Consider the following 23,222-nt stretch of genomic DNA (forward strand, 5'->3'; position numbering starts at 1 on the left):
AAGATTCCCCATTAACTTAAGTAATGTATGGAGGAACTAAGTATCTTTGATCATTTTCTTATGTATTTATATATATATATTTATATATTGTATTTATTTTTCTATTATTTCCATGATTTTTGTTATATCTGTGTGCTTAAAATATAATTCATATATATTTTCTCATTGTGTTTTGTATGTCTGACATACAAAAACAGGATATAGGGGGTTATTATTAGTAGTATTATTTCACATCCCAGAATTTTGTCTAAATCCATTTTGCACTCATATTTCTCCCTTTAATAGACCTTTGTGTCACCATCTTGACCTAATACGTTAGATAAATCATTTTAAACTAAATCACTAATATAATAAACATATGTACAGATGCTAGAGACTACAGCAATGATTTGGGAAATATTAATTAAATGTTTACATTACACCAAAAATAAAAAATATATTATTAATATAATTTATCTTGTGTATTTTTTAAATCTTGTATATTGTTTTTGTTTTTTTTACATTCTAGGGGTCTAAAGACTGTTCCAAAGCCTTAGAAATAGTGCCAGGAACACAATTAAGAATTATTCATGTAGCCTATATACTATTAGTGACCCAAAAGTATGGCTAGTACAATTTAAATATAAATGAAATATGCACAAAAAGTACAGAAATTTGTGTTTGGTAGATTATTTCTTTGTTGTAACAATGCTTCTTGGCAATAAACCATTGGAAAGCCTGATTATTTCCCTTTTGAATGATGCCACATTTGTAGAGAACATGCAGGAGTGGGATGAGCAGCAGAGCTGAGTATGTGGGTTGCTTTCTTTGCTGCTGACTCTTATTTGGTGTTGTTTGGTGGATTACATGATTTGAAGTCTGAAAAAAAACAACAATTATTGGCTATTTAACAATTTATTAAATTTCACAAACAGGTGCGTCAGTAGCACGTGGCAAGCCATTCTTCAACCAGCATGATGCCACAGTGTTCTCCCACACGCTACTGACGCTCCTGTTTGTTAAATTAATACATTCTTTAGATGGAAACACGAATTTCCTTACCCTTATGTGCGTAGTTTCCATCCTCCACATGTTCCAGTGTTTGTGTGTCTCTGTCTGTGCAGCAGAGGTCACTGTTACTCTCTTCAGCAGGAGAGGCAGCCAACTGTGGGCGCATGCGCAGAAACCTCATATGGCCTCTTGGTCTTTCGGGCGCTTAAGATGCGCTGAGAGGTTGTTCGCTGCTCGCTGCACAACTCTTTAATGTCTAAATTCGGCGTGAGGAGCTTACTTGGCACTTTCTGCTGAGGAGAAAAGCCATCGCGACGGTTCGGTGTGTGGAGTCTGCCTACATTTAACAGTAAGGATGCTTGGATTTGTGGGTTGTTGAAGTGGTTAAGTTAAAAAAGTGGGTAAACTGCGTTAGCTTAACGTTTATTTAGCTCTTGTTAGCAGTTAGCCTAGCTGTGTGTCTGCTAGCCGCATTACCGCTCTCTCTCTCTCTGTCGCTTTCAGTCTCTATTTTCGTTGCTGCAGATGTTTTGTACCTATGTCCTTTCTGGAAAACATTTCGCAGTTGAGCTGGAGCTTGTAGACTTTCCGACCGACGGGTTCCCTCTTTAGCTAACACAGCTAACGTTACCCCGGAACTGTACAGCTCACCGAAGCTAAAACTTGCCGCTTCAACGTTAACATCGAAGCTAGCTGACGAGGATGGTCACTTCGTTTGAGCATTACTTTCTAATAAAGGTACAGGGATGGCGTTCAGGTTTGTCGCGTTAGCTAACCTCGGCTCAGATGTGTGTTTTGCAACAGGCCCGTCTGTCTAGTGTGACTTTGCGGTGTAAGTTAGCATGCGGGGTTTGTTTTGGATTTAACGGTAACGTGCTAACGCAGCTGGTCAGCATCAGGCAAGTCCAGAAAATGGTACCTATGAACACTCTTCATAATGTCAGCCTTAACATGAAGAAGTAAACGGTTAGTTAGCGTGTTTTTGAGGGGTAAACACGTCGCAAATGAACTGTCGTTAGCTCGCTACACAAGTGGCTAGCTGTGAAGTTTATATGTGTGTAGATGGCCTAACGTTAAGGTGAAGGATGTGCCATGCAATGAACGATGGTGCAAGCTCTCTAGCATCTATAGCCGGCACATGTTGTTTGTAGACTGCATCCCTAACTATTTGGAGACTAGACAACATAATAACATGTGTAGGCCATTTATCAAGTCTCTCTTCATGTCCGTTTTCTTTTTTAACATGTGGTGGCGCGAACGTTAGCTCTGATATGTTAGCTCGGGTAGCTGCTCACGTTAGACATAAGTGGTGCGTAGAAATTGAAGATATCCTGTATCTCGTGGTGACAGCTGTCGCAGGGTGTGTTAAAGGCAATAAAACAAAAGAAACGAGACTCGGGTGGTCGCCGGTTATCAGCATCCAGCAGACGTGATTCAGTGTAGTGGAGGTGGATGTAAAATTCACCGATACACAACCTTGACTATTACTTGGATATTGAGCTGACAGGTTGGTGAAACACCTGCCTGCTGCTGTAAATGATCTCCAGTGTTTGGTTGAAACAGACTGTACAGTAGTAGTAGAAGGATTGTTGGTGGTGTAGCTTCAAACTGTGCTGCGTGAAGGCATTGGTGGTAAACGTGGCTTAATGGCTCAGTGTCATGATAACCTGCCAAAAAGGCCAAAGTCGTTTAGGATGTGAGCAGTGGGGCTCAAACCGTACAGGCAAATACATGATCTGTCTTTGTCAACACGATCGAAATGCTATATATTACTTCTGGCCTTTTAACATATGACCAACTTTACCGCAGCGCTCTGTCTTCAGTCAGTTGGACTTAATGGACCTTAATATTTACATTTACTCTTTTAGCTTTTATACAAAGCGACTTTTAATTGCTATATATGTCAGAGGTCAAATGCCTCTGGAGCAACTAGGGGTTAAGTGTCTTGCTCAGGGACTGATGGTGGATGTCCCAGTGGGAAACGAACCCATATCTCCCACACCAAGGCACGTGTCTTATCCACCGCCACCAAATATACTCTCATATCTACTAAAGACAAAACTCTGCTTTGGAAATTTGCCATATACACATTGTTTGGTCTTTTGTTGCAAAGGGTCAGAAAGAGCGTAATTGAGTTAAGGTGGAAAGTTTTAGTTTTGGTCTTTATATTGTGTGCCGTCTTAGACGTATGTACCATAATAGTAAAATCTCTACAGCATTTTACAATACATGGCAACTTCTTGACCACAGATGCAGCACTGTCTGAGTCTGTGCTCGGGTAAAGAACCAGCAGAAGTGTTTTGCAAACTGTGCATAATGATATTCACTGGGATATATCATAGCAGCATCATGGCAGAGAAAAAGACCTGGGCCCATGTTTCCCAAAAGTATCTTATGGCTAAGGAGACTAAAGACCATGTATCATTAAAATGTCATCATTTTTGTTTTTCCTCCTGTGCTTTTCAGATAAGACGTGATGTAGCAGTGTTGCGCCAGTTGTCGTGCTGTCCCTCTACCTCCGGTCCCCAGTGCCTCACTGCATGACGTCAGACCACAGATAGGTGCACGAAGGGAAAACGGCCCCTTCAACATCCAGGATCCCTTCCCCTGGAGTCCAGGCTGTCACGCTTAGTAGCTACAACGCCACAACTTTCTCATCTCATCTTTCAACTCCTCTCCAGCAGAATTTTTCCCACATAGGAGTTAAACACCTCCACTGACCTAAGTGGAGGTGTTGAAGAGCTGTCCCCCACCCTTACCCTCACCCCCTGTTTATTCTCTTAAATATTTAAGAATATTTTTTTTCCTCCTGTTTGGGTTGAGTCCGGTTCTGCCGGCCGCGTGACTTTTCAAAACTGGGGCGCGATTCATGGGATGCAACCATGTCGGATCTCAGTGAGCGCAGGCCGGTCAACACGGACTACGCTGTCTCCCTGCTGGAGCAGCTCAAGTTCTTTTACGAACAGAAATTACTGACTGACATTGTGCTGCTGGTGGAGGACACGGAGTTCCCATGTCACAAGATGGTCCTGGCCACATGTAGCTCCTATTTCAGGTAAGCGCTGCAGGCGTAGAATAAGTCATGTTGTATGTGGGTGATTTCTGTTTGTGTGGTATAGCTCTACTGAATTTGTCTCCTACAGTTTCAGTGAATAATTCACCATATAGCGTTGGGCTTTTCATGTTTGAAAAGACAGCAATTATTCCCCTCAGTCTGATTGTGATGAGCTGTAGGTACTCTGTCATTATGCGGTGCGGTTGTTTTGCCTGTAAGTACTCACCTCCTACAGTTACAATGAATAATGCACCATGTTGTAGAGCAAGTGTTACCCACTCTATACATGGTGGGTGGAAAACAAGGGAATGGTGTTTCCTTCAGAGCTGGAGCTCGGGTCGCCCTCTGCACCAGTTATTCAGTCGTTCATGTATTTCTCATGGAACAAATGAAGCAACCTCTAACCTGTAGTTCTACAGATGTATCCCTCACGGCCCTCGGGAGGGCTCATTTGTACGCACAACATTGCATAATGAAGTGTGTGTGCACTGCGGTGAATGTGACAGAGCAGCTGCCTCGGCGCTGGGAAGAGTCCATCTGTATATGACAGGAGCTCATGCTGCATTTGAACACCCTGTCTAACTCTCTGTCCCCCCTCCCTCCTTCACTTCACACTGAAACATGCATTCCAAGAAAAGGTCCTGACAACTCGATGCCTCTCTCACACCTACCTCCCCGCGATCTTCCCCACAGTTTCCCACGCACTCGTTATCTGGTGCGAACATGCAAAGCATTTCCCCTGCAGGGTTCGGAGGTGTCGCGCTTCCTCTAAACTGCTACTCGTTCCTTTCTCTTTCACCGTCTGGTGTCTCTCCTTCCCATCTCCCCTCTCCTAGCACGCCTCGCTTCAGGGAAAGGGGGGACTCTGGATAGAGCTTGTATTCGGAGGGGAAAGTCTGGTCACGTAGGTCTTGGTGAGAGATGGAGAGAAAGGGGAAGAAATGGAGGAAAAAGAGGGAGGGGGTGTAGGGGTATGCCTGTGGGGTTGCGTAATACGGCCTGGCAGGTTTAGCCACTGCTGCAAGCAACACACAGTCCCACCCCCAAAACCCCGGTACAGGAGGACAGAGCAGTTTTACAGACATTACTGTTAAAAAGTAGATTTGAAAATGACATTTATTTATCTTTGACTAATTGATCTATTTCATTTTATTTTCTCAATTAATCAATTAGTTGTTTAGTTTCTATAACTACAAACTGCGTTATGTCTTAAAATCCTGTTATGTGACAATAAATTGGACAAACAATGGACCAAAATTGTAAAATGTCTGAAAATTGTGAAAAATTACAATCACTGATTCCCAAAGCCCAAAATGACATCCTCAAATGTCTTGTTACGTCACAACACAAAGATATTCAGTTTACTGTCATTAAGGAACAAATAAACTAGAAAATATTCACCATTTTAAGAACCTGAAATCAGATTTATTATTTTTTTTTACTCAAATCTATTATCAAAATGGTGGCAGATTAATTTAATAGTTGACAGCTAATCAACTATTAGACTTATTGTTGCAGCTCCATTTAATTTAATCATATATAAATCTCATCTATAAAATCTCAATGTTTAGAAATTTGCAACCCCAGAGCTTCAAAGAGTCCAACACAAAGCCGATATATCCTGATATAGAACATTTTGTGTAAATTCAATGAAATATGGCATTTCCAACTAACTCGGGACATTTCTCTGCATTATAAAGGTGGGGTAAGCAATTCTGGAGAAACCCAGCACCATGACAAATACCATGGTAGAGTGAACAACGACACAGTAATGTAACTGTTTGGTAGGTTGTGAGTTAGCAAACTGACGCTACTTACTGCTGCAAAGCTAACATGAGCAGACCAGACGGTCCCAGAGCAGCACAGCAGCTCACATCACAGCGACACTCACAACACTGCTGCTGCTATAGCTAAAACCACAACAACAGCACAACAGCATGTCTTGGCGAACTATAAAGTAAGCTGTATGTCCGTGGGCGAGTCATTTAACCTTACCTGACTGACACACACGTCATGGCTGGAACTGCTGCATAGTGTTTTGTGGCTCTACCATTATTTTTAATGCAAATGTCTTCCCTGCAACACCAGCACGTGTGGAAGTACGGACCGCGGCGTAGTTTCAAGTTGGATGTTATTTTTACATTGGACATTCGAAAGATGTCAAATTCCAACTTAAAACTAACTTCACCGTGGTGCAAAGCGCCACCGTCATATCGCACAGCCCTAATTTGAAATGATGTAATTATTTGAATTGTCACAACTTCCTGACACCCCCCCCCCAGGAGGACGTCTACAGATACCCAAACACGTTCTCTTTACCATCCTTTTGAGATGATAAAAATAAGGAAATGCATCATTTGACAACCTGGAACAAGTAAATGTTTAACATTTATGCTTGAAAAAGTCGTCAAATGATTAATCGATCCATCTAAATTGCAGTAGGTTAATTTTTTTTATCAACTAATCGATTACTCATTGTGTTGTATGACCATCAATCCAGAACACTAAGTTAGTTGATTTTATATTATTAAAGAGAACGTTGTTGTAGATTTGTCACCTGTCAATTAAAAATGGATGAATGAAATAAATGTAGGAACTATTTAACACTAAAGCACTTTTAGAAGCTCAGTCTGTGTACTTTAATCTATTAACGGATATATTGATTTGGCTTTTACATGATTCTTCAGAACGCTTCCCTTAGAGCTGTTTACCAGGAAAAATGACTTGGCACACAGGAAGTGTTGTTTGTACATTCCTCTGCAGCAATTGCATCGTCTCTGGAATAAACAGAAGAAGAAACATGTAGTTATCATGTGCAGTGATGAGCAGAAACTGTAAACATAAACAATGAAAACATCTCTGTGCTGCCCATGCTGTGTTTTTGTTGTCTCTGACATGTGCAGCACAGAAACATCACTGCAGCAGTGAACGTTTGGCACCAAAGGCATAATCACAATAAATGCAAATTACCGTTTCAAGCCTGTAACCGCTCTACAGGTGCATAAAATGTTAGAAATCGATGTGGGTAAAGAGGCCACAGCAACATGGGAGTCAGAGCAGAGAGAAGACCAGCTGGAGCTAAATTGTCCACAGTCAGCCCAACAGACGGGTTCTGACTGTCACTTTCTATGATGCAGTATTAGGAAACTGGGTTGGTGGACAAGTATCAAGTCGGTAGTAACATCTGTGCTCCATATAAAGCAGTAGTATGAAATCCTGCTCTTTGAGAACAACGATACTTCCAGTGTTGTGTGCTATGAGTCAAAACCAACCCCTGAACAATTTCACAGTATTAAACATGATAAATTAAAAGTGGCATCATTTACCATTTCAATTCACACGGTTATTTAGCTGTATGTAGCTTAAAGAGGTGGAATGATCAATTGGCAATAATATATCTTTATAAGTAGTACCAGCTTTTCCAAAGTAAATATTTGCTTTCTGTTTTCTTCGTCCTCTTTGATTGAAACTTGAATACTTTTTGGGTTTTGGACTTTATAAGTATATTCTGAAATTTTATTGACCAGAAATAATCATTGATAACATGAATTTGTCACACTGTTATAATATCCATAACATCAAATCACCATATTGGTATTAAGCAGATACAGAAACTCGCAAAAGTGAGCACACCCCTCACATATTTATACTGTAATACAAGCTGTACTCTCACTACTTTTACATTGTAGCAAAGTGCCATTTCTTCATTGTGTGTGTGTATATATTTGTGTAAATATTTACAATATGTGAGGGGTGTACTCACTTTTGTGAGATACTGTACACTCGGCTCCAGCTCATTTTTAGTGACATTCAGTTTACGTTGGATTTTGCTTTTTCGAAGTATTTGGGAAATGCATTCCAGCAACAGCTAATTACAGCGACCCTGATTCTGGCTGGTAACTTTTTCTGTTTTTACAGCCACTTTGGCGAGCGGCCAGCTGTCATTAGGAGGCTCTGTTTATTTAAAAGAAAAACTTTGGGTAGAAAAATAGTGAACAAGACTGGATTAGGAGTTTCATCGCCCGCTGCACACGAAGTACAGATACTAAGACCCGTCTTATGGGTTTATTATGAAGCCCGGTCTTTATTGATTACAAAAAGATAACCAGAAACTCCAGATATTTGCCGATAAGGGGGAATAGGCTATGGATTTAAAATATAATTTTGTGGCCTGAACAGTTTCAAAATTAAAAAAGAAACCAAATAAATAGTGATCCAAATAAACACTCTCCTGATGATAAAGATGTTTTGTGGAATGAATAAATAAAGGAGTCTTTTGACCAGCACACGTCTTCCTCACTGTGGATTGTATCTGCTCTAAAAATAACGATTTGTGAGGATGATAGTAGTTTGTTTTTTTTGGGGGGGGGAGTGTTAACTGCATTAATTTTGTTTGTCATTAACTCTGCTGCACAAAAGAAAAAGTAACCTATTACAGTTACTGTGGAGCCAGTTTTACAAGGAAAAACATATTACAACATGGTTAACACAACACAGACACACCAAGTGGCCAATGAAATCCTGCATGTACTAAGATATATAAGTGTACCTTGAATTGCTGAACTAGCTGATAAAATCTCTTATCTTTATGGACACATTAGTGAATTTAAATCAGTATGACATCAAGTAGTTCACTTCCTCATCCTGCAGGTTATTGTGTTGATGTGTGGACAGATGACCCTGAGTTGTTGTCGTCGTCTTCTTCCTGCAGGGCGATGTTCATGAGCGGCCTCAGCGAGAGCAAACAGACCCACGTACACCTGAGGAATGTGGACCCGGCCACCCTGCAGATCATAATCACCTACGCCTACACGGGCAACCTGGCCATCAGCGACAGCACCGTGGAGCCGCTCTACGAGACCGCCTGCTTCCTGCAGGTCTGTGCAAAGTCCTCCTGTTATCCTTAAAGTATTATGTTTTTCTTATTGTCAGCAAGTCCCAAGAAAAGGCCAAAGCAAAAAATTGATCACACTAACAAATATCGTCTCTGTGTCCTGATATCTCTTCTTCCTCTGAAGAGAGAGAGCTCCATTGTTGTCCAAAAACAACACACACGGTAGTTTATTTTGTGTTTGTCCCACATACACCATCCTGCTGCCCCAAATACCCACTAGAGCACCACATATGTAATAACCTGCTGCTGAATAAAGTTTATAGCAAATGGACTGTTTCCTTCTGTTTGAGTAACGTTGGCTTAAAAACAACAGTTTCCAGCTGTTCTCAGCCTTTTTGAAAGAAATTAAACTATATATTCATGAGCTGTCTATTATTTTATCCCCGTTCAAGTTAGTAGATGGCCAAACCAGAAGTTGACCGCCTCAACTAACAAAAGTCAACACGGTAGCGCCAACTAGTTGCAGAACGACGCAGACACCGACGCCCGCGTATAAATGCATGGCTACGTGCGTACCCGACGCAGAATTACACATCACGCTTAAGAACATTTATAACAGATGAATCTACACACTGGCGGTTCTGCTTTTGTAGGTGTATCCCTTGATGCTAGGAGGAATGTTTTTGTCTGACAGACCTGACTCTCTTCCTCTGTCCCATTCAGGTGGAGGACGTCTTGTTGCAGTGCAGAGACTATCTGGTGAAGAAGATAAACGCTGAGAACTGCGTCCGCATGTTGAGCATCGGCGACCTGTTCAGTTGTAGTGAGCTAAAGCAGAGCGCTAAGCGCATGGTGGAGCACAAGTTCCCCGTGGTCTACAGGCAGGAGGCCTTCCTTCAGCTCTCACACGAGCTGTTGATAGACGTCCTGAGCAGCGACAACCTCAACGTGGAAAAGGAGGAGACGGTGCGCGAGGCGGCCATGCTGTGGTTGGAGTATAACATGGAGGCGCGCTCGCAGCACCTGTCCTCTGTGCTCAGTCAGATTCGCATCGACGCGCTGTCTGAGGTGACGCAGCGTGCCTGGTTCCAGGGTCTGCCACCCAACGACAAGTCTGTGGTGGTGCAAGGCCTCTACAAGTCCATGCCCAAGTTCTTCAAACCTCGGTTAGGCATGACCAAGGAAGAGATGCTGATCTTCATGGAGGCCATGTCAGAAACGCAGGGCGATGGCTGCGTCATGTCCGGTGCCTTGCCTACTACGGTAGTGTGTTACAGCCCGCAGGCGGAAAAAGTGTACAAGCTCAGCAACCCCCCAGGAGACCTGCAGAAGGTGGGGACGCTCGTTACACCAGACAACGACGTGTTCATCGCTGGTGGACAGATCCCTCTAAAAAACTCTATCACCAACCACGGCAAGAGCGGAAAGTTACAGGCGGTCTTCCGCTCGGTCGATAGCTTCTTCTGGTTTGACGCCCAGCAGAACGCCTGGGTACCCAAAACCCCCATGCTGTGTGCCCGAATCAAGCCCTCGCTGGTGTTCTGTGAGGGCTACATCTATGCAATCGGAGGAGACAACGTAGGAGGAGAGCTGAACAAGCGCACGGTGGAGCGCTACGACTGCGAGAAGGACGAGTGGAGCATGATGAGCCCCCTGCCCTTCGCCTGGAACTGGAGCACCTCCGTGGTGGCGCACGACTGCATCTACGTGATGACCCACGACCTGATGTACTGCTACTTCCCCCGAGCCGACACCTGGGTGGAGATGGCCATGCGCAAGACCAGCCGCTGTTTCGCCTCTGCAGCTGCCTTCGGTGACCTCATTTTCTACATTGGCGGCCTCCACGTGGTCAGCAACTCTGGCATCCGCATGCCCACGAGCACCATCGACGGCTCTTCCGTCACCGTGGAGGTCTATGATGTCAACAAGAACGAGTGGCGCCTGGCCGCCAACATCCCTGCCAAGCGTTACTCGGACCCATGCGTGCGGGCAGTGGTGCTGCTCAACTCGCTGTGCATTTTTATGCGTGAAACCCACATGAACGAGCGCGCCAAGTACGCTATTTATCAGTACGACATGGAGCTGGACCGGTGGTACCTACGGCAGCCCGTGTCGGAACGCGTGCTCTGGGATCTGGGCAAGGACTTCCGCTGTGCGGTGGGTAAGCTGTACCCGTCCTGCCTGGAGGAGTCCCCCTGGAAACCCCCAACCTACCTCTTCTCCAACGACGGAGCCGAGGAGTTTGAGGTGGACGGGGAGCTAGTGACGCTCCCGTATAGCTCTTAGGCTCCGCTCCCCTACCTCGCTGACTGAACCAGGAATCTGTAACGCTGAGGGATGAACATGAAGGGGGGCAGATCTCTGACGTATGAAAGGGTTTGTTATCTGTGTTGTGGAGGGATCTCTGGACTTTGGAGGCTTGCATTAGCCACAGCTGTTGCTGATGAACAATGCAGCCTAAAACAAGCTTGGAGAGAAAAAGATGCCCCTCTAAAATACTAGTAATTTGAAAACTTCTGCCTCCCCCCCCCTTCTTATTTTGTCAACTATGACATCTGTTAGATATTATTACAAGTCTGTCATACTGTTTCTACAATGTGATAATCTAAATGTCAACTGATTTTTGTGGTGATGAGGGTGATGATGCACTTAACCAGTAAAGCTTCTTGGAATAACAATGGCAACTGTACCAAAATCCCCCAGCATCCCTTCTGATTGTGGCTTCCCTCTCTTCTCCCCCACCCCCGTCTCCTCTTTTTCTCTTCTCTCACCACTGATAAAGGAATACACCACTGCAAATCTGTCATTAGAGCATCAAAAATGTTCCCTGGAGGTTTAAAAAGGAGGCTCTGAAAAGGTTTATAGCAAAGGGACAGGAGATCATTCAGCTTTGATCCACAGCAGTTAAAAATGGGTTCCAATGGTGAGCTTGAATCAATACAAACATGTATCAAAACTGATCTGTAGAAACTTATTAAACTGCTTCTCCTCACATCTAACACGATGTCTGTTGAACATATTAAACATATGGATCAGTGGTTGTGCATAATGCAGCAGGAGTGGTTTAAAACATTTTGGTATTGAGCTTGAAGGTTCATTACCAACCTTGGAAATGGTATTTTTGACTAAAAAAATTCGCACAAGGTCAATGAAATGCGGTTGAAGATTGGGAAATAGTCCAGTAATGTTTTCAAACCCTGTAATGTTTATGTCTCACAAGAAAAAAACATAAAGATACTATTTCCAAGGTCATTAGTCTGTTTTGAACAGGGCTGCATCTAAAGATTATTTGCATGGAGGATGGATTTGTCCACATTTCTTCTAATTAACTGATTAATCCTTTATACCACAAGCAAGTTCCCAAAGCCCATGTTTACATCTTTTTATATAGCTTAATTTGGACATTTGTTCTTGAGAAATTCCTTTAAATGTAGAGCTGAAACGACTACTTGATTTAAATGATAGAAGGGTTACACTTTAGTATTTATCACTTAAAGGTGGGGTATGCGATTCTAATCCAATACACAATTTTGTCATTCACTCTGTGTACTCAGCCCTGGCTCTGTAAATGTGCCCGCACCTCGCCACTCAAAGCTATTTCAGCTGTGATTTGTGTGTCAGGTAACGTTAAATAACTTTCCCACGGACATTCGGCTCGCGTTGTAGTTCACCAAGACATGCTGCTGTTGTGATGTTGGCTGTAGAAGCAGAAGAGTTGTAAGTATCGCTGTCTGGATCTGGGACAGTCTTGTCCTCTCTGCATGTTGGCTTCGCATCAGGAAATGTAGGACCAGTTTCGCTCTATATCGTAGTACTTGTCCGGAATCGCTTACTCCACCTTAAGTCATCTTTGAAGCAAAAATGTCAAATATTCTCTGGTTCTACCTTCCCAAATGTGAGGATTTGATGATTTCCACTTTTTGATGTTGACTGTTTGGACAAAACGAGCTATTTAAAGACATCAGCGGTGGTAACTTGTGATGGACGTTGTTTTGTTTTTTTAGACCAAACAGTTCATCGATAATGAAAATAACCCCTAGTTGCAGCCATGGTGGTGAATAAATGTTTTAAAATGTGAACATCTACCAGCCACTGACATGGAAATGTTTAAATTCACCAGCCAGCAAATAGTAAATCATTATTTCGTGTCTGAAGTCTGCCAGCATTTTACCTGCTGGCAGCTCTTCAGCCATGTTTTGTTGCTGTGGTTCTGGATCTCCATGGTAATCTGCTGGGAACCAGGACTGCTACCGTCGTCCGCCACAAATGAGCAAAATACAGATTTTTCAGAGCCACCTTTAAAACCTCACAGGTGCACGTATTTAACACTTTAAAGATAGATTTGTTCAGAGTGTTTCTTTTAAAAACGGGATCCATCTTTTTCTTCTAAAGGCCCAACAGACGAGAAGAACAGGGGCCCGTGGCTTCCGGGAGGGATGACGGAGGGGGCGGGGGAGTGTGAGGCAGAGGGCGACTGCAGGTCCGGTCACCCATTACCTCTCCTCCCTCACCGCTCCGTCCTCCACCCTGACTCTACTTTAGCGCCTCCACAGCTGTCTGTCAGTCTGTTTGCACACAGGTCTTCCACACAGCCAGCGGTCTACACCTCACTCCATCCATCGTCACATCATCATGATACTTTTGTTTGTTTTTCACCAGGGTCTCTGCAAAATACACACAACTCCACTCTCGGTACAAACATATGTTTCGGGCTCATGCGTTTGTTGTTTTTTTTTTTTGTTTTTTTTTTTATTTCCAAGCTGCTGAAATATATAATAAATATATATTTTTCATACGTTTAAAAGACAACTGTTTCAGTGTGGGGGAAAATAACCAGGTCTATTTTGTATTAGTGTCTTTTTTTTTTTAATTTAATATCAGACATTACTGTAGTGTGATTGTGGGTAGATATCCATTTTCCAGATTACATTTTTCTCGAGTGAATATTGAGGAATCTTGCTGCTGATCGGTTGTGAGAGGAGAGGGCTTGCGATGGAAATCGGCCCCAGCAACCGCTAGCAGTAGTGGAGAGGGCGGGTCAGGGAAGGAAGGGGTCTTCCTTCTACCTTAAAAACATGAGCACAGGTGCTTCATGACAAACCTTACTAGCATGTTTGGCTGCATCATATTCCTTTGGCACTGTATTTTGAATGAACGTTAATTTATTAAAAAACATACCAAAAGCGTTCCTGAAACTGACTCCCTGTTTCTTTTGTTTTGACTAAAATGTGGTGGTTGGTACTGCTCCAGTTTTAAAATGTGTATTTAAAGCAGTTATTAAGGTTGGCTGACAAATCTACAATACCAGAAGTTGGTATTGAACATCTGGCCACATTTGTGGTATTTGATTCTTTAATTTTTGAGCAGAAAGTTCAGTTTAATTATGAAAGTTGCTAACATTTATTTTGTTGAATGGAGGAGAAAAAAAAGTGTTTTGTCATTAGGTATCATCAGCCTAGTAGTAGTACAGTTCAGTAAAAGTACTGAACATTTTCAAACATTACCCCGCCCTACAAACACCACAGTGGTTGTTGATTTACAAATAACTTCTGAGCCAAGGGGTTTCCAGTTGCAAATCCCCTTTGGTAATATCGCTTCACTTCAATAAGAGGAACTTTAAATGAGCTAAACAGCCTTTACTGGTTACTTTTTCAGGAAGTTGGATTTGACAGCAGTTCGCTAATGTTTTAAGTTGCAGGCACTGGACAAAGCTTGCTAATACTAACTATATTTTATGTGAGATGAGGTGACACTGTATAAAAGATAAATCAGAAGAATAACAAGATCATTTTGAATGGAAATAATCACTAGTTGCGGGCCAGTTCTGCAATGTTCAATTCGAAATTGCAACTTTTCCTAGAAAACGATGGAGAAGATGGAAACAGAATAATTGTGTGAGGGAGGTTACCCTTTCCCAAAATAATAATTTTCAGTACTTCCGTTTAAATGTTGTCTGAGCAGTATTTTTCCTCTACAAGACACTCAAATCTATTTGGTTGTCCAACACTAGAATAAAAAAGTTTGAAGGAAGACACTCATACTGGTCTGAAAACATAAAAAGCAGTCTGTCTCAATTTCAATTGTGAAAAATAATGATGGTGGCGCAGTGGTTAGCATTGTCGCCTCACAGCAAGAAGGTTGTGGTTCAAACCGGTCTTTCTGTGTGGAGTTTGCATGTTCTCTCCGCGTGCTCCGGCTTCCTCCCACCATCCAAAGACATGTGGACTAGGTTAATTTGTTGGCTCTAAATTGTCCTTAGGTGTGAGTGTGTGTGACTGGTTGTTTGTCTATGTGTGGCCCTGCGATGGACAAGCGACCTGTCCAGGGTGTACCCCGCCTTTGGCTCCAGCCCCCTGTGACCCTGTACGCAGAATAAGTGGTTGACGATGGATGGATTAATAATGATAAAGTGACTCAGCAACAACTGGCACTATTTTAAAATGAGCACAAACGTGTTGACATCCATGCTGAAATGATTAGTTGATTAATATTTAAAGAATAGAAAACTAAACAATTCTAGTTCTATCATTTATAAAGAAAAATAACCTAGTTTCCCATCATTGGGGGTTTTGGCTGCTCATAAGACAGACATAAAAACATTTAAGGACACTTAATGATCTCATAAGTAATTATTAAAAATGTATCTAACATAAGCATATGAATTAGTGATGAAAACAACCCCTGCTCGGTCAGTCAGGATCACTGGGTGTGAATTTCTGCTTGCCTCGAGCTGAGGTCGCAGGGTTCATGTGTCCTGAATTGTTGTTGGACAGCACACGGGTTTGTGTCCATCCACGTGCTACCACCACCACCACCATCACCACAACAACAAAACCCTCTACAAACATCACCACCACGTTGTTTGGCTGACCTCCATTTGTACCAAGACACAAACCCAGAAGGACAAAAGAAAATAACTGTTCCTACATCATAGACAACAAAAACTACCTCTGCTGTGTGTTTTTAATGATTTCTTTAATACAGCAATAAAGTATAGTATCACTTTCTTCTCAAATACATTAAAAGCATCTGTCAAGAAAATATTCTGTCAATTTTAGATCCCAATACATTCATATCTCTTAAATACAAAATGAAAATATATCATCGGAGGATAAAAAAAGAAGAAAAAGAAATTGCTTTTAACTGCTATTATCTTACATGTAATCCAAAAATCAAAAGAAAAGACTGTCAATGGCCAAAGAAGGTTTAAAAACATGAAGAACAAGAAAAAAACCCTCAAATATTTAAAGAGATTTAAAGACAGAAGGATGACACGCATTACAGCTGTAAAACCGGACTGGACAGAGCATGCTGACTGGACCACTTTTAATCCTACTTTTGTGGAGTATTTGTTGCATGGAAGGAAAATATCCTGTAAGCACCTGAAAATTACAGTTGTACAAGATAAACGATGCACATAAATAGAATATAATGGCTGCTTTGTGCAAATACTCACACAGTGGTCCACAGATTAGGACTTGTTCCAGTGTCGTCATGACAAAACATGGATATTTAGGAGTTTACAAGTTTGTACACAACAAATAAATAAGATATCCGACTTTAAAGTATCTTCAGGTTTACTAAATATAGGTCTCCCAATATATATATATATATATATATATATATATTCTGACAGCAAAGTACAAAAAGGCCTGGGTGAGGGTTAATAACACAGCTGGGTGCACATTGCTTAGTTAAGGGAAGTTTTCATCAGGGCACATAGTCAGGCATTAGGTACACAAGGATTTAAGTAATAACATTGTGGTTATTGCAGTAACAGTTTTCAGATATTGTAATCATGTTGTTGTAGTGTTTTGCATTTGTCACAGATGCTTGAGAGCAGATAACTGTTAAAAAAGGGAATGTAATAATCTAGAGCTAAAATTATTAGAAAAATCTATTTAATTACCTTAATTTTGGGAATGTGTTAAACAAGTAAAATGCCAAATATTCTGTGTTTCTAATGGTAATTCGTAAAGTGTGAGAATTTGCTGCTTTCATAAAATCTTGTAATAATTATTTTAGGGGTTTTGGACTGTTGAAGATGTGAATGGAGCCCAGAAATTCACACAATGTAATAAAAGTAAAAACCTAACTGAATTCATCAATAAATAATACTATTACATATTTAAAATAAAGTGTTATAGAAAATCTAAAGCTTTACACTTCTCCGATTATTTGTTTTTGCAAAAAGCTTTAATATTTTTTTCTTTTGCCAACCAGTTGATAAAACAAATTAAAACTTTAAAGTTATTTCACTCATTTCATTTTTTTAATCCTTCATTTTCCTATTTTGTTGGTATTGGCACGTATTTATTAATCAATCATCACTGTGTGGCTGCTAGTTAGCATAAACACTGACAGCTAAACACATTGACCACCCACCTTTTCAGCCAGTTACCTCACTGATGCCACCATTTGTGATAAAACTACACCAGCCAGTTCAGTAAATGTTGAGCATCCAAATACTGTCCTGCATTTTCCCGTAGTATCACTCTTGTAACTGTAGCTAAAGCATTTTAGCCAACCAGCTAACGCTAATAACGTTAGCTAGCTAACACAACATGGAAGTTTAAAGACACTTTATCTTCTTTAAGTAAATCTTGGAGTTTATTATTTCAACCTAAATATTCTGTAAATGTGTATGATTTCAAGTCTTTTTATTCATTGACATTGTCAAACAAATTAAACAAACACAACTTCTAAGTAGCATTAGCCAGGTGAGTTAGCGTTTTTCTTGCCAGCTAAAATGCTTTGTTTGCTTTGTTACAAGTAAAAATAAATTTAAAAAAAACTTTTGCTTCCAACTGATTAGAGGTTAAAGAAAAAATATAAAGCTTTATATCTCAACTTAAATTATTTATTTATATTTTTGACTTCTGTTTTTACTACACTATTCAGTTTCGGGGCTCCACTGACGTTAACCTCGGACTGTGATGGAGATTTATTTGGACTAAACGAATAACCTTGCAAGTAATCTACAAATGAATCAATAATTTAAAATAATTGGAGCTTTAGCTGGAGCTTCAACATGTATTTTTACACTATCACGTCTCACACAGGAATTCACGCTCCCACCACGACAACCACAATGTCACTACAGAGGCATCACTGAACGTGAGCCAGACAGAATTTTAAAAAATCAAAAAGAAATCTTCAAGTTGTCACAGCTCATGCTGTTCTGTCAAATCCCGTGACCCAGATTTTATTTTGTGTTAAAACTTAATTTCTCAGCAAAATAGTCGACTATATAGACAAACTCTAGAAATATGCAGCAAACAGTCAACACCGCAAAACCCAACGACAGCATCTTTAGCTCCTCACAGGAAAGCATCCAGCGGCACAAACTGCAGCAGTGACAGACGTGATGCAGCCTGCTGAAATTTATGGGTTTTGATCAATAGCGCTGGCAGTATCACAGTGGATATGGACTGTACAGTTAGTATAACGGCAGCGCTGCCTTCCTGTCCAGAGTGGCGTCCACCAAACCAGGGATGACACTGTCAGTTGTTGTTTTTTTTTTGGTTCAGACTTAAAACTCACTTATTCTGAAGATGACCATTTCTGTTCACATCCTTCATAAAAGCAGCCCTCACTCCCTTGACCCTCAGGGCTTCACAGCAGCGAGAAGATCAGAGGACGAGGAGACAGTCAGAGACAGAGGACTGGTTTGGTTTCAAGGTTTGACCTCTGTGGCGGGCTCTGGACCGGCCTGGGTGGTTACAGCTGGAGGCTGCGACAGTGTGGAGAACCAGGAGGACATAGCTGACTTGGCGCTGGTCAACGCTCCGCCCACCGACTGACCTGAGAGCAGAGGTGGAGAACAGTGTGACTTCTCTTACAAAGCAGGTACTTTAAGACATTACATAAATAAATTACAATTTCTGTCTCACCAATCCACTAATGAATTGTCAAATCTTAACTAGTTTTAGACACACCAGACGATTCAGTCAAGACCCCAGACTTGGCGTTTATACTAAAATGATTTCAGAGAGGCGATTCAGGGGACTTGGGATCTCACAGAAACTCGAGTGATCAAACATGACTTCAGACGTAAACAAGAATGGAGTTGCACTTGTGTGTGCTCCGTTTTGCACAGAAAAACAAAATAAATAAGCATGTTAATACATTTTATAGTGCTAGCAAATAGTTTTATAGTGCTAGCAAATATACGACACATTGGTGACGCTTCCTGGTCAGCTCGCTCTAATTGGCTGATTGATCCAGACAGTGAATTTAAGATTATGTCTGTAAACCCCTCACACTACAGGATAATTTGGGACGATAATCGGTTCCGGACAGCCTCGGCTCGTGAACAGCCCCGCGATTGTTGGAAGGGACAAAACGCACACCACAAAACCAAAATGTGTCAGTAGCACCAAAAAACTAAATTACAGAAAGGTGCCATCAATCAATTTGAACAGATCTAAACAGATTTAAACTTTTATTTACTTTTCAGAAATAATTTAAATAAATATAACCTGTGTTTTATTTAGGCAAAATAACTGTAATGCTGTTTGTGTTTCCACAACATTAGATTTGTTTTGCTTAGTAAAATGGGTTTTATAGAAAAATGTTAGGAATAGAAAATTGTTAATACTGAAACTGAAAAAAAACTGTATTTGAAAATGTCAAAGGCTAAGCAACAAGACCTTTTACATATTTGGTGTGTTATTTTGGGTGGCTGGTTAGCATGAGCCACCATGAGACAAAATCAAGAGACAAAGAGTAGAACAAAAGAAGAACTTGTTTGATGAAAGCTTCTGGAGCAATGACTGAATCAAAATAACAACAACAAGCACAAAAGCTCATGTGCACTATCAAAATCTGCATAATTACATTACATAGTATTTTGGTTGTAAGAAGCAGAGATAGCAGCATGTGTCTTGATCTTAAAGAGTCTGCCGCTAACAAATCACCTCACACAGCAAGGGAAAGTAAACAAACAAAAAAACCCAACAGATTTGAGTGAGATCTGTCAATTCAGGGATCGTCGTTAGTGGTGAAACAAATGTACACTTACATAAGTCGATTAATCGATTAACTAAAATTGATTGACATTCACTTAATCATTTAAGTGAATGTCAAAATTACCAAACATTTGTTATTTGATTGGCATTTTTCACTATTTTCTCTAAACAAATCAATTCATTAAAATAAATAAATAAATAAAGCATGGAAATAACTGATAATTGTGATTGATCTGGTTTAAGTTCACCAGAAGTATCAGTAGCAGAGTCAAGAGTTCAAGTGTCGCTGGGAAAGACCGCTGAACCCTTTCAGCTTCTTTATTGGGGCACGTCCCTAAATAGCCACGTCGTCAGACTGCTTATGAGTGACATGTCTAATTTTGTTTAAACTTCAGGGTTGATTTCTGAGCTTTCTTACCCACTACCTTCCCCGTCTGGACCATGTTGCGACTGGTGGTGATCATGGCGTTTCCGATCTTCTTCCCCCTCTCGCTGTTCTGCACCGAGCTGTAGAGGACATGAAAGTGAGGGGTACACAAAAGGTTCACAAACCATGCATGCGTGCACTCCCTGCACTCGGGTGCGACATCGTAGTAATTCTTCCACCTTTCCAGGAAACAAACTACACAAATTGGTATTGCTATTGCTAAATGTTGCGCCAACCTGTTAGAGGGGATTATGTAACAGCAGAGGCTGAGCAGCAGTCACAGGTGGCGTATCTGATGATCAGAGCCGAGAGCGGAAACGAGCAGTGCTACGTTTCACAACAAATGCACGGCTAAATGCAGCCCTGCGTGGCTTTATCTGAACACAGACCTGGTGTGCATCCAACACACAAGCTTTCACGTGGATCCCCACTGACTTGACATTCAGCAGGAATCATCATCTGGGAAAACAGCACAACAATGTGGATACGTGTCAGCAGCTGCCACTCCGCGGCTTCACACCCTCTAATGAGCCAGTTATATCATCTGAAAATAAACCCTGCAACTGTGAATTTCACTACACAGCAGCTGCCTTTGATGATTAAACTATCACGCACAGGTTGACTGCATTTGAGTGGTAATGAGGAGAAAATGCCTCCATGTTTAAAATGTGACCAAGATCCAATGATGTGGAAAACACTTTTGCATCTTCCATCATCGTCCATCCCATTGGCTTACACTTAAGATTGAGCCCTCACTGTCTTACAAACATGTTTCAATCTCATGCCAAGAGGCGATTAGCCTAGCTTAGCATAAAGACTGGAAGTTAAGAGATAGATAGAGAAGATAAAAAACACACCTACAAAGTTAACTAATTAACATGTTATATATCACTTATTAAGTGTTGGTGTAGTTAGTTACATTTTGATAGATATAAGCTAGCTGTTTTCCCCTGCTTCCCGTCTTTATGCTAAGCTAGGCTAACTGTCTCCTGACTATTATTTGTTATTTTATGAATACACACATATGAGAGCGGTGTTGATTTTCACATCCCTCTAATAAAGGCGGGAATTTATGTGCATGTCTGTTTGTATTTCGATTATGTCGATAACCGTTCATCAACCTCACGTGTGGCGGGTGTGTTTGCTGCCGACCCAAGGACGCGAGATGTAGCAGTTGGTGCAATTTGGACACGCGACACCTTCAGAATGAATAAACTTTGAATAAAATACTGTACAGCACGAGTCGCTCCGCTCTGCAGCAGCGAGGGTGGGGTACGCTCGCGGGGCTAATGCTTACATGTTCCGACATGTCTGTCATCACGCAAAGTTTTATAAACTTCTAAGATATTACTGAACTGGAAGTAAGGGGAAACCTGGGCTCTGTCCAAATATTACAAATAATAAAGGTGGATTTTGTTGCATTTGGACAGAAACAGGCTAGACGTTTCCCCCTGCTACCAGTCTTTGTGCTAAGCTAGGCTAACTGTCTCCTGACTCCAGTTCTTTTATTAATTCACAAATATGAGATGGTGTTGATCTTCTGCTCTTGACATAAAGACGCATAAAGTATCTGAGGCAGCACAGACAGAAATCACTCAAAGACCAGAGTAAATATTGGTCCAGAAGGTTTTCCCTCTCCTTCCTAATTATTTAGTGACAAAGTTGAATAGGAGCAACTGTCAGAGCCACGATTCAGAGTTAATGTAAAGGACAACTTCTGTGTGTGAAACCCAAAACCAAACAGAAATTGAGACGTGTGTGTGTGTGTGTGTGTGTGTGTGTTGCCGGCGTAACTGCTGTCATTCCTACACACCACAGACGGATATAGCGTTTTCTCTGACACCGCTCTGTGCACAACAAGCCCGGCGGAGCGTGAACTGGCACCACGGCTCACTGCCTTTGTGGCGTCTTGGAGTCAAACGGACATCCTGCGGCGCCGTCACTCATGGGACACAGAGTGGATCCTCCAAACAAGCTTTCGGTTGCTAGGCTCTTATTGCTGGATCAATAATCCAGCATCCACCAGGAATCTGCCCTCGTTGTTACCAACAGCCTTTTGTCGTTATTTTTAGTTCATCTTTAGTGCAGTGTGTGCGTGTGTGTGTGTGTGTAAAATGTTTTCTAATGACACTGCCATTTTATTTTACTGCTCAGAAGCATTGTGTAACCATGATCTCTCATGTAGTGTTGATGACATTACCACTCAAATCCACTAGATTAGTTTCCAGATATGTCAATTTTCTGGTTTCATGACTTATTTCTCAAAATGTGAAACATTTGTCTTGTTGTACTTTCTGTAAATCACAGATTCAAAACGATCACACAGAATTTATGACGTGATTAACCTCATGGACACTTTTGTGGCTTCAATCTCATCACGCAGCAGTTTAAAAGGTATCCTGCAGTTTCCTTGTTCCTCTTCCCCGCCTTTGATGGCGCATTGCTAGCCTGTTACCACCAGCAACTGTCCATCACTGGAATAATGCGAAACACATGAATTGTCTAATCCTTTTTTAAATTTATTTTGTTTTAAACTAAAAAAAAACACTAAAAACTAGTTTAAAAATCAAAACTCTGGGTCTTGACCTGCTATGACTCGCTAATTGATTTACAGGTATTTAATTATAGGGATAATGTATAAAATACCAGCAAACTCTTTACCTTTTCCAAGGTCTATATATAAAATTTTGATTGGATTTCATTTATTTTAAATATACAAAACACTGATTTTCCAATAATGGTGCAAACATTTCCATAATCAATTAGTGAATATACCTCAAAAGATAGATATTAAGCTCATATTGCTATGTTTTTGGATTTCCTCTTTGATATCATCTTTGTTTTTGTACTTTTTTAATTTAAAAATTTTATTGATTTTATTGTCTCACTCAACGTAAATGGTTAAAAAAATAATGTTATATATATATATATATATATATATATATA

At 41.1% G+C, this 23,222-nt stretch overlaps 2 protein-coding genes across 2 annotated transcripts in view; one reads left to right on the top strand and one right to left on the bottom strand.

Moving 5' to 3' along the window:
• The first annotated feature begins 1,186 nt into the window (after positions 1 to 1,186).
• On the top strand, positions 1,187 to 14,074 carry kbtbd2 (kelch repeat and BTB (POZ) domain containing 2). Its single transcript, XM_046041895.1, has 4 exons — positions 1,187 to 1,339; positions 3,457 to 4,045; positions 8,757 to 8,922; positions 9,603 to 14,074. The coding sequence occupies exons 2-4, from the start codon at positions 3,873 to 3,875 to the stop codon at positions 11,163 to 11,165; spliced, it is 1,902 nt and encodes a 633-aa protein (XP_045897851.1). The 5' UTR covers positions 1,187 to 1,339; positions 3,457 to 3,872; the 3' UTR covers positions 11,166 to 14,074.
• Positions 14,075 to 16,569: 2,495 nt separating this feature from the next.
• The window catches only part of avl9 (AVL9 homolog (S. cerevisiase)), a 31,484-nt gene continuing 24,831 nt past the window's right edge, over positions 16,570 to 23,222 (bottom strand). The window contains exons 15-16 of the mRNA XM_046041972.1: positions 20,268 to 20,356; positions 16,570 to 18,683 (exon numbers count right to left, since the gene is read on the bottom strand). Of these exons, the coding sequence (XP_045897928.1) occupies positions 18,556 to 18,683; positions 20,268 to 20,356 (217 nt within the window). The 3' untranslated portion in view covers positions 16,570 to 18,555. The remainder of the gene's footprint in view (positions 18,684 to 20,267; positions 20,357 to 23,222) is intronic.

Source organism: Micropterus dolomieu, linkage group LG01 (assembly GCF_021292245.1).
Source record: "Micropterus dolomieu isolate WLL.071019.BEF.003 ecotype Adirondacks linkage group LG01, ASM2129224v1, whole genome shotgun sequence".
Lineage (NCBI taxonomy): Eukaryota > Metazoa > Chordata > Actinopteri > Centrarchiformes > Centrarchidae > Micropterus > Micropterus dolomieu.

Excerpts from the sequence above, each read along its gene's own strand:
- kbtbd2 (XM_046041895.1), top strand. The coding sequence starts at position 3,873 with ATGTCGGATCTCAGTGAGCGCAGGCCGGTCAACACGGACTACGCTGTC. Across the intron at positions 4,046-8,756 it reads ACATGTAGCTCCTATTTCAG|GGCGATGTTCATGAGCGGCC; the intron begins GTAAGCGCTGCA and ends TTCTTCCTGCAG. Across the intron at positions 8,923-9,602 it reads AGACCGCCTGCTTCCTGCAG|GTGGAGGACGTCTTGTTGCA; the intron begins GTCTGTGCAAAG and ends TGTCCCATTCAG.